Source organism: Oncorhynchus mykiss, chromosome 18 (assembly GCF_057628025.1).
Source record: "Oncorhynchus mykiss isolate SJ-2025 chromosome 18, ASM5762802v1, whole genome shotgun sequence".
Lineage (NCBI taxonomy): Eukaryota > Metazoa > Chordata > Actinopteri > Salmoniformes > Salmonidae > Oncorhynchus > Oncorhynchus mykiss.
The window spans coordinates 65,135,112-65,145,657 of record NC_143039.1 but is presented as its reverse complement, the minus strand read 5'-3'; the positions used below and the strand labels follow the sequence as shown (position 1 = coordinate 65,145,657).

At 45.7% G+C, this 10,546-nt stretch overlaps 1 protein-coding gene across 13 annotated transcripts in view; it reads right to left on the bottom strand.

The window, feature by feature from the left end:
* Positions 1 to 2,870: 2,870 nt before the first annotated feature.
* LOC110496582 (oxysterol-binding protein-related protein 3) overlaps positions 2,871 to 10,546 on the bottom strand; it is a 36,509-nt gene continuing 28,833 nt past the window's right edge. For 2 of the 13 annotated variants that reach the window (XM_036953330.2, XM_090209086.1), the window contains exons 9-22: positions 10,425 to 10,529; positions 8,123 to 8,291; positions 7,844 to 7,977; positions 7,583 to 7,714; positions 7,370 to 7,466; positions 6,966 to 7,210; positions 6,655 to 6,792; positions 6,369 to 6,432; positions 6,187 to 6,265; positions 5,636 to 5,780; positions 5,042 to 5,186; positions 4,776 to 4,902; positions 4,546 to 4,668; positions 2,871 to 3,987 (exon numbers count right to left, since the gene is read on the bottom strand). In XM_036953330.2, the coding sequence (XP_036809225.2) occupies positions 3,891 to 3,987; positions 4,546 to 4,668; positions 4,776 to 4,902; positions 5,042 to 5,186; positions 5,636 to 5,780; positions 6,187 to 6,265; positions 6,369 to 6,432; positions 6,655 to 6,792; positions 6,966 to 7,210; positions 7,370 to 7,466; positions 7,583 to 7,714; positions 7,844 to 7,977; positions 8,123 to 8,291; positions 10,425 to 10,529 (1,800 nt within the window). In that variant the 3' untranslated portion in view covers positions 2,871 to 3,890. Of the gene's footprint in view, positions 3,988 to 4,545; positions 4,669 to 4,775; positions 4,903 to 5,041; positions 5,187 to 5,635; positions 5,781 to 6,186; positions 6,266 to 6,368; positions 6,433 to 6,654; positions 6,793 to 6,965; positions 7,214 to 7,369; positions 7,467 to 7,582; positions 7,715 to 7,843; positions 7,978 to 8,104; positions 8,292 to 10,424; positions 10,530 to 10,546 lie in introns of all 13 variants that reach the window. The other 11 variants (XM_036953329.2, XM_036953332.2, XM_036953331.2 and 8 more) reach the window with 7 other exon arrangements.

Below are 10,546 nucleotides of genomic sequence, written 5' to 3'. Positions count from 1 at the left end.
AATAAATAAATACAGAAATATTACATTTACATATGTATTCAGACCCTGTACTTTGGCAGCGATTGCAGCTTCGAGTCTTCTTGGGTATGTTGCTACAAGCTTGGCACACCTGTATTTGGGGAGTTTCTCCCATTCTTCTTTGCAGATCCTCTCAAGCTCTGTCAGCTTGGATGGTTGCTTTGCTGCACAGCTATTTTCAGAGATGTTCGATCAGGTTGAAGTCCGGGCTCTGGCTGGGCAACTCAAGGACATTCAGAGACTTGTCCCGAAGCCACTCCTCCATTCTCTTGGCCGTGTGCTTAATGTCGTTGTCCTGCTGGAAGCTGAATCTTCGCCCCAGTTTGAGGTCCTGAGCGCTCTGGAGTAGGTTTTCATCAAGGATCTCTCTGTACTTTTCTCCGTTCATCTTTGCCTCAATCCCGACTAGTCTCCCAGTCCCTGCCGCTGAAAAACATAACCACAGCATGACGCTGCCACCACCATGCTTCACCGTAGGAATGCTGCCTGGTTTCCTCCAAATGTGATGCTTGTCATTCAGGCCAAAGAGTTCAATCTTGGTTTCATCACACCAGAGAATCTTGTTTCTCATGGTCTGAGAGTCCTTTAGGTGCCTTCGGCAAACTCCAAGCGGGCTGTCATGTGCCTTTTACTGAGGTGTGGCTTCTGTCTGGCCCCTCTACCATAAAGGCCTGATTGTTGGAGTGCTGCAGAGATGGTTGTCCTTCTGGAAGGTTCTCCCATCTCCACAGAGGAACTCTGGAACTCTGTCAGAGTGACCATCGTGTTCTTGGTCAGCTCCCTGACCAAGGCCCTTCTCCCCCGAGTGCACAGTTTAGCCGGGCAGCCAGTTCTAGGAAGAGTCTTGGTGGTTCCAAACTTCTTCCATTTAAGAATGATGGAGGCTACTGTGTTCTTGGGTACATTCAATGATGCAGAAATAATTTGAAGTTTATTCAAGTAGTATTTTACTGGGTGACTTTCACTTGAGTAATTTTCTATTAAAAAAGGCATCTTTACTTTTATTCAAGTATGACTATTGGGTACTTTTTCCACCACTGCTGAACATTCCCCGTGTTTAATTTGTAACTCCAGAGGTGCAGGAACAAAATGTGGGCGCGAGAGGGGGTTGGGGAATTCTGAGATACCGGTACGCATAAACAAAAAAGACATAAAACAAATGCACCTTAATAAAGCACTGCATGCATATCATCGCATTTGCGTCGTCACATAGAGCAATACTGCAGAGGCACTAACAGAAGTTGCACACATGGGGAAAAAAATATGTGGCCACTTATAAACGCATAGAAATGTGGCATTTTATAAACGTATTTCATGCAATTCCACGTCATATTACAAGACTGGAGACTATGGCATAATCTTTTTTAATACGGCACAAATTATCGAAATGGTAGGCCACTTTGACACTGAAACTGAGATCAATAAAAACTTTTGTCTTAAAAATGCTTTCCAGTTTCACTGACTCACACAATGACGTCCAGTTCACTCGCTGGTGGTGGCAGATGCGCTCGTGCCAAAAGCCTGTCTCGCTCTTGTTTAACTTTAAGAAAATATTTGGAAGTTGATCAAATGTTGGTAGCCTACAGCACAGTCTCTTCTCTTTTCAGCAGGAGCCATTTGTTGTCCAGTCGGTGTTTTCCCTCGATTGTATTTGAAATATTGCGAAAAGCCTGTTTAGCCTGCATGCTGTTTGTTCACTGACATATTTGTCACGCATTCCCGACTGTAGGCCATTCCTTGTTATTGGGCTACAATCCACAAGAAGCTATTTATCCTCTGCAGCTAAATTATAGGCCTTATCTGGTGGAGTAGGATATTCTGAATGATTTCATTCATTTCTGGACAGTAATTATTTAACTTTGTCAAATGTATTTAAATTATTCAGGGGTGCTGTTCAAGTGGCAATGACTATAAGGAAATACATGATAGTGCAACACTGGAGGGATGAGAGTAACAGGCTCCTGTCTACCAGAGCAGAGAGATGAGAGTAGAAGGCTCATGTCTATCAGAGCAGAGAGATGAGTTGCAGGCTCATGTCTATCAGAGCAGAGGGATGAGAGTAGCAGGCTCATGTCTATCAGAGCAGAGGGATGAGAGTAGCAGGCTCATGTCTATCAGAGCAGAGGGATGAGAGTAGCAGGCTCATGTCTATCAGAGCAGAGGGATGAGAGTAGCAGGCTCATGTCTATCAGAGCAGAGGGATGAGAGTAGCAGGCTCATGTCTATCAGAGCAGAGGGATGAGAGTAGCAGGCTCATGTCTATCAGAGCAGAGGGATGAGAGTAGCAGGCTCATGTCTATCAGAGCAGAGGGATGAGAGTAGCAGGCTCATGTCTATCAGAGCAGAGAGATGAGAGTAGCAGGCTCATGTCTATCAGAGCAGAGAGATGAGAGTAGCAGGCTCATGTCTATCAGAGCAGAGGGATGAGAGTAGCAGGCTCATGTCTATCAGAGCAGAGAGATCTTAGAAAGTTAATCTCATTCTATTTACATGAGAGATACAGGCATGCTTCTCACACAGCCACGGTCACTGGTTGGTCTCACACAAACAGTAGGTTACAATGTTGCACAACCATAAACTTGAGCTGGACCAACCCCAATCAGCTGTTAGAATATAGGCCCAGGCTGAAAATCAACTTTTTCACTTTCGTTTTTTTGTGGGGAGCAGGAGAATTAACGAAGTGGCAACTCTAATGAACTTTGATTGCTTTTATTAGAATTTGTACATTGAAAATAATTGTTCGTGCCATGAGAGTAACCGGATCTGACCAAATACACCTAGGTTCCGGAACAAAATTCGGTTCAAATTAAGCATTGTACATGCCAAACGAACAGATGACCACACACACAAAGTTGTCATTCTGACTCTAGTATAACAGTTCCACTGTTTTATTGTTCATCTTCATAGATAATGCTCTATTACTTTACTGATATACAGTACATATAATCTTATAACAGGGCAGCACACAGGCATTAACACTCAGTCTTATGAATTTCCATGTGGCCATATTTCACAAGTTCTGTCAGCCAATGGTTGAGGAGTTAAGACAGTCTGTATTTGTGTTTGAACTGTATAAAGTGTTTGAACTTTAGAAAAAGTTACATCTCCTAGTTACGAGACTCCATCGGTGTGCTTCTTTAGACTACATTAATAACAGTGGTATGACATCATAAAAGTGCAATGAGGCACTTTAACTCACCAACTGTGAGTGAGGATTTGCATGATCATCTACAGCAGGTTTTCCTGAGTAGTATGCTGATTGACTGAAAGCTGTGGTATATCAGACCGTATACCATGGGTATGACAAAAAAAATACTTTTTACTGTTCTAATTACATTGGTAAGCAGTTTATAATAGTAATAAGGTACCTTGGGGGTTTGTGGTATATGGTCAATATACCAAGGCTAATTGCTGTATCCAGGCACTCCGTGGTATGTTGACCATATACCACACCTACTCGGGACTTATTGCTCAATTAAGACACTTTGGTGGCTGGACTGCATCCGTACTAAAGTGACAGCATAAAGTATACATTTGACAAATATACAGAGAAAAGGATGACATTGAAAGAAGATAGACTAAAGTAATGACAAAAACAAAACAGGAAGCTCTTTTCTTTTAAACACAGAGTCAAGTGAAAGCTAATTTCTTAAATTAGCTCCTTCTCCACCTACAGAAGCAGGAAGCCCATATTTGGCCGTAGGCCCTCACACTCAGCGGTCCATAGTCAACAGGACAGAGTGTTGTCCCCAAGTGCTGATCTAAGGTCTGTTTTGAGTTTTCCCTGTATTGGTTAAGGTTTGTAGGCGAGAATAATCTGACCCTAGATCTGCCCTCCCATGGGGTCACAGGGTTATAGGTAAGGTCAGAGGTCACCACAGCACAGGGAAGTCCTCTCTGCTGAACCTGGGGTTCTTCCGCTGCTCCCAGTATATATTAGAGCTCAGCCACGTGTCATCCTTTGATTTCCTGATAAATAAACAAAACAATAGTCACACAACACATATGTCATAATGCACCCAGGGAGGCAGGTAGCCTAGTGGTTAACAACATTGGGCCAGTAAGAGAAAGTTCATTGGTTCGAGTCCCTGAGACAACTAAGTGAAAAATCAGTCAATGTGCCCTTGAACAAGTCACTTAACCCTAATTAAGACAGTCTGTAAATCGCTCTGGATAAGAGAGTCTGGTAAATTACTAAAATGTAAAAATGTATAACCCTAACTGTATAACCCTAAACCCCAGTACAACCTAAGAAGTAAAACTGAGATCTCATGAATCCACTGAGAACAACTGTTAATAGTGTTGTTTTGACCAGTCAGACACTGAGGCTATGCACACCACAGACCAGTGACAGTGTCGTAAGTTATATTGACAGACGCCATTCCGTCAGAAATGTTCCATATTGTATAGGATACTATGCAGCTAAGAAGGAAGACTGACTTGTTCTGTGTTCGAGGCCAAATGTGTGACCTATGAACTCCCTTGTCTGCTAAAGTCAGACAGAAAGAGACACACACGGTTGCGTACTTGAAGAAGCGTGGTTTGTGTGTCACATTGTTCTCCTCCAGAACTTTCCTCCTCCCCCTCTGGAGCTCCTCTATCCTCCGTTTCTGCTCCTCAGCCCCCTCAATGTTCCCTTCTTCCAAACACCTGAAAGAGCATGAGTGAGTGAGTGAGTGAGTGAGAAGAGAAAGAGAGAGCATAAGAGAGAGAGCATGAGAAAGAGCATGAGAGAGATAATCCCGGGTGTGTCGTACCTCTGGTCGAGACGGAAGCGTGTGTCTGTGGGGGGTAGGAGGGGCTTCAGGGCAGCGTCAAGCTCATTCAGCTCTACAGCAAACTGAGTGAAGCCGTAGTACTGGTCCTGGTCCACAGGCATGGGGTCTACACACACACACACACACACACACACAATAATATTATACAAAAAAAATTCAACTTATGGCAAAGGACAACATATCAAGCTATAATATTTACTGTATGGTTGCGTTTTGATGGACAGTCCAAAGAGCCAGTCACTCACTTGCTCTCCAGATGCAGATAGCAGAAGGTGGGACTCCTTGGTACACGCCCTCATGCCATTTGCCAAAGAAGGTGTGGATGACACGCCCCCCTGTGTCTGTGACCATGCCCTCTATCTCGTTAACCGTTGAGCTCCACGATCTCGCCTGTGGGTTAAATACGCAAAACGTATGAATAATAAACAAATGAATTAACATACCAAGGACACAAAACGTCAGGTCAATCTGAAACCCATCAAACTCTGTTAAATCATGTTATAAATTATTTAATAAAAAGCCCATACAATTCTATGTCTAACACATGAATCCATCCACCACTCATCAGCTTTCCAAGAAAAATAGTCTGCAGGATGTTGTTCCTCCTGTCCCTCAGCAGATGGTGCTGTTACACCTAGGGGTTCATATGTGTTGCCCAATTAACATGTTAGGTTATGTCTCAAATAACCCCCTAACCCCTATATAGCGCACTACTCTTGACCAGAGCCCTATGGGTAGTAGTGCATTATATACAAAATAGGGTTCCATTTGGGACAAACCCTCAGTGTAGCTGTGCGCACACAGGTATGGGCTTCGCTGTATATTGTCCCTCTCCTCACCTTGACGAAAGTCACTTTACACTGGCAGGCGTCACTGCTGGTGTTTTTGATTGACATCTCTCCGTAGTGTTCTATCCAGCGCTGGCCACTCAGGATGTTGTGGATGCAGGAAGTTACCTTGTTCCACTCATAGTGGTCCCCAAACCTGAGGATGACAAACACACCTGTCACGTGACACCACCCACCCCTCTTTCACGCCACACGACACCAGACCTGTCACGCCACCTGACCTGTCACACACCCCTTTACCACGACACCAGACCTGTCACACGACGCCACCCCCCTTCCACCCCACTCTCTTTTGCATGAAAGCAGTTATTTGATGCACACACACGTCCGTAGCAGTGGAGGCTGCTGAGGGGAGGACAGCTCATAATGTCTGTAATGGAGTGGTATCAACCACATGGAAACCACATCTTTGATACCACTCCATTCCAGACATTATTATGAAGCGTCCTCCCCTCAGCAGCCTCCACTGGTGCACACAGACGCGCACACGGCCCCCACGCACACACACACACACACAAACTCTATAGATCAAACAGACTCACGCTGGCAGGGTCACATGAGTGGTTCCAATGCGAACAATCTCCATGGATTTCCCCCAGAACTTATTCTTCCACTGGACATCTGAGAGGGAGACAGAGAGGAGGCAGATGTAAGTAGGTCGGTGGGGGAGGTAACCCTCACAGTAACAATCCCAAATAGAGCAAAAAGGTGGTAATATGTTTACCTTGCCAAAAAGTGAAGTTGTTAGAGTCACAGTGACATGCTGACACAGGTGGGTGATGGCTCACCTAAGAAGAACAGGGGGTAACTGACAATGTAATGACAGTCATCCTACACAATGGTTGTGTTCTCAATTGCACACTATACAGTGCAGTCATTTTGACAAGAACACTATGGCTCCTGGTCAAAGGTTGTAGACTGAATGGGAATAGGTTGTAATTTGGAACAGAAAATTAATTAGCCCAGTGGTTCTTGGTTTACTGTATGCGAGGTAACTTGTTCCTGTTTACCTGTTCTGCTATGAACCGGAAGCCCTTGTCAGGTCTGTCACACTCGTAGGTCTCTCCTAGGACGGGGTTAAAGGGTTTACTTCCTGCCCGGTGGTAACTGGAGGCGTACGCAGACACCGCAAACGTCGCCACATACACCTGCACAGGAGACGCAGTAAGAGTGAGTGAGGGAGAGAGAAAGAAAGAGGTGTGTGCAGGTAAAGGTTGTGATGCATTGTGAGAATCCACACACCATCATAAGAATCCTGTTGTGAGTATGTTTCAATTCTCTCACCATGCGCTGTGTGTGTACCTGCGTCCTATACCCTCACCATTCTCTGGTACGGGTCCTGTGTGTGGTTCGCTGTATCCAGCAGCTCAGAGTACTCCACCTCCTCACACAGCCTCTGCAGTGTGTTTAGAGGCTCGTTGAGCTGAACAGGCATGGCTACCTTGGACAGGTCCTTCCCTATGTTGTTCTTGAGGATGTTCCATAGACTGACACTGCTGCTGCTGGGCTGAGGGGAGGGGAGGGTAGTCCGCCTGCGGGCCACCTGAACACTACTTCCTCCTGAGCCTGCTGGGGGAGAGAGAGGGGGTAGAGGTGCTGGTCTTAAAATGGATGTACATAGGAAACTGGATAGACATTTGCTCACTCATACAAATCGTTATGCTCGTCATGAAAATACTCATACAAACAAACAAACACACACACACACACACACGAGTGGGATACCTGAGTCATGTCTCTCGCTTCCTCTCTCATTACTGTAGCCATTGTCTATGGAAACGCTGTCACTGACGTCGCTGATATACGAGTCATCATCAGAGGCCTGGAGACAGAAAATGTATATAAAATGACTCAGGGTCAGATTATTGATAACCTCCCTAAAGGATTTAGTTGGCATTGGGGTTGCGTCGTCTGCTCCCATCTATGGTTAGGGCTCACCTCGTTCTCAGAGGAGCTGGAGGTCAGCTGGTACTCCTGAGCATCAAAGAACTCGGACATGGACTCAGGGATGGACGCTCGACTCTCATTGGACACCTGGTGGACAAGGGGGCGGGATCCATCTGGGAGATCCTGATTGGGTTTACGTTTAGGTCAGTCCCAATGGCATGTTTGGTATATAAACACAATCTCTGGAAATCAACTTGACAATACAATGTTATGTGCAATATAGTGGAAAACAGCACATGCACACTCTCACACCTTACTCACTGAGCCATAGTCGGTCTTGAGGCCCATGACCTGTGCTGGAGGAGGGGCCTTCAGGTCAATAGTGTGTCTCACTCTGTCTCTCTCTGCTGACAGAGAACTATAGGCTGACCGCAGAGTGGAGTGAACTAGAGAGGGAGACAGAGAGGAAGAAAGAGGGTTGTGTGTGTGAGAGAGAGTGACAGAGTTTTAACCACTATACCCAGCCTTCCTCTGGAAACTCTAAAATACCTAATATTGAACCAAGGGGCCGACCTGAAACCAGGGACTCACTGTTGTTAGCGAGTCTGCAGAAGTCCTCCTGGAGGCGGTTGGCATCAGTAGGTGAGTCTGGGGAGTCCAGGAAAGCAAAGGCCTCCTGGATGTTGGCTTCAGCAGTAGAGAGGTTTGGGTGGGAGGTATGGAGATGAGGAGAGGCAGGTGGGGAGACACAGCCAGGAACCTGGTGGGACCAGAGAGAAAAATACAGGTTAAAGACATTTACAGGTGGGGGATTCATTTGGTGTTACACTGTACACATAAAACGTCTTCATTAAACAACAGTTGACATGTATGTACACTCCCCTACTTATTTGTAGTCAACATAAATTGCAAAATGTCCCTTTTTCAGGACACTGTCTTTCAAAAATAATTTGTAAAAATCCAAATAACTTCACAGATCTTCATTGTAAAGGGTTTTAACACTATTTCCCATGCTTGTTCAATGAACCATAAATAATTAATGAACATGCACCTGTGGAACGGTCATTAAGACACTAACAGCTGACAGACGGTAGGCAATTAAGGCTACAGTTATGAAAACTTACTACACTACAGAGGCCTTTCTACTGACTCTGAAAAACACCAAAAGAAAGATGCCCTGGGTCCCAGCTCATCTGCGGGAATGTGCCTTAGGCATGCTGCAAGGAGGCATGAGGACTGCAGATGTGGCCAGGCAATAAATTGCAATGTCCGTACTGTGAGACGCCTAAGACAGTGCAACAGAGAGACAGGACAGACTGATAGTTCAGCTGATTGTTCTCGCAGTGGCAGACCACGTGTAACAACACTTGCACAGGGTCGGTATAACCGAACATCACACCTGCGTGACAGGTACAGGATGGCAACAACAACTGCCCGAATTACACCAGGAAACCACAATCCCTCCATCAGTGCTCAGACTGTCTGCAATAGGCTGAGAGAGGCTGGACTGAGGGCTTGTCGGCCTGTTGTAAGGCAGGTCCTCACCAGACATCACCGGCAACAACGTCGCCTATGGGCACAAATCCACCATCGCTGGACCAGACAGGACTGGCAAAAAGTGCTCTTCACTGACGAGTCTCGGTTTTGTTTCACCGGGGGTGATGGTCAGATTTGCGTTTATCGAAGGAATGAGCATTACACCGAGGCCTGTACTCTGGAGCGAGACTAATTTGGAGCATTAGTGAGGTCGGGCACTGGTGTTGGGCGATTAGGTCTGGCTCGCAGTCGGCAATCCAATTCATCCCGAAGGTATTCGATGGGGTTGAGGTCAGGGCTCTGTGGAGGCCAGTCAAGTTCTTCCACACCGATTTCGACAAACCATTTCTTTATGGACCACGCTTTATGCATGTCATGCTGAAACAGGCATGGGTCTTTCCCAAACGGTTGCTACAAAGTTGGAAGCACAGAATTGTCTAGAATGTAATTGTATACTGTAGTAGAGTTAAGATTTCCCTTTACTGGAAAAAAGGGGCCTAGCCCAAACCATGAAAAACAGCCCCAGACTATTATTCCTCCTCCACCAAACTTTACAGTTCCCATTATGCATTGGGGCAGGTCGCGGTTTTCCTGGTATCGGCCAAACCCAGATTTGTCTGTCGGGCTGCCAGATGGTGAAGCATGATTCATCATTCCAGAGAATGTGTTTCCACTGCTCCTGGGTTCAATGGCGGTGCGATTTACACCATTTACACCATCCCGATGGGTGCATTACGCATGGTGATCTTAGGCATGTGGCTGCTCGGCCATGAAGCTCTTCATGAAGCTCCCGATGATATTATTGTGCTGACGTTGCTTCCAGAGGCAGTTTGGAACTCAGTAGTGAGTGTTGCAACTGAGGACAGACCATTTTTATGCTCTACGCACTTCAGCACTCTGTTCTGTGAGCTTGTGTGGCCTACCACTTTGCGGCTGAGCCGAGATGTTTTCACTTCGCAATAACAGCACTTACATTTGACCGGGGCAGCTCTAGCAGGACAGAAATTTGACTAACTGACTTGTTGGAAAGGTGTCACCCTATGACAGTGCCACATTGAAAGTCACTTAGCTCTCAGTAAGGCCATTCTTCTGACAATTTTTGTTTATGGAGATTGCATGCCTGTGTATTTGGTTTTATACACCTGTCATTAACAGGTATGGCTGAAATAGCCAAACACTAATTTGAAGGGGTGTCCACATACTTTTGTATATATAGTGTATGTCTTGCCACAGTATCACAAACTCCATAAGACAGTATTACAGTAGTAGTCGTCAATGCAACACTTCTCTCCAGTGGTCGTAGATGTGACATGGACCGGTAGCAGGTATTGCTTTGAGAGAAAATAAAAGTGTGTACCTGTAGTGTGGCTATGATATCTTTTTTGGTATCTTTGTTGCAATTTTTTGAACGCCACTTCCTGGGACCCCTCTTCTCCTTCTTGGGGATGTCGTATGTTGAGGCCTGGTGTCCCAGAGAGG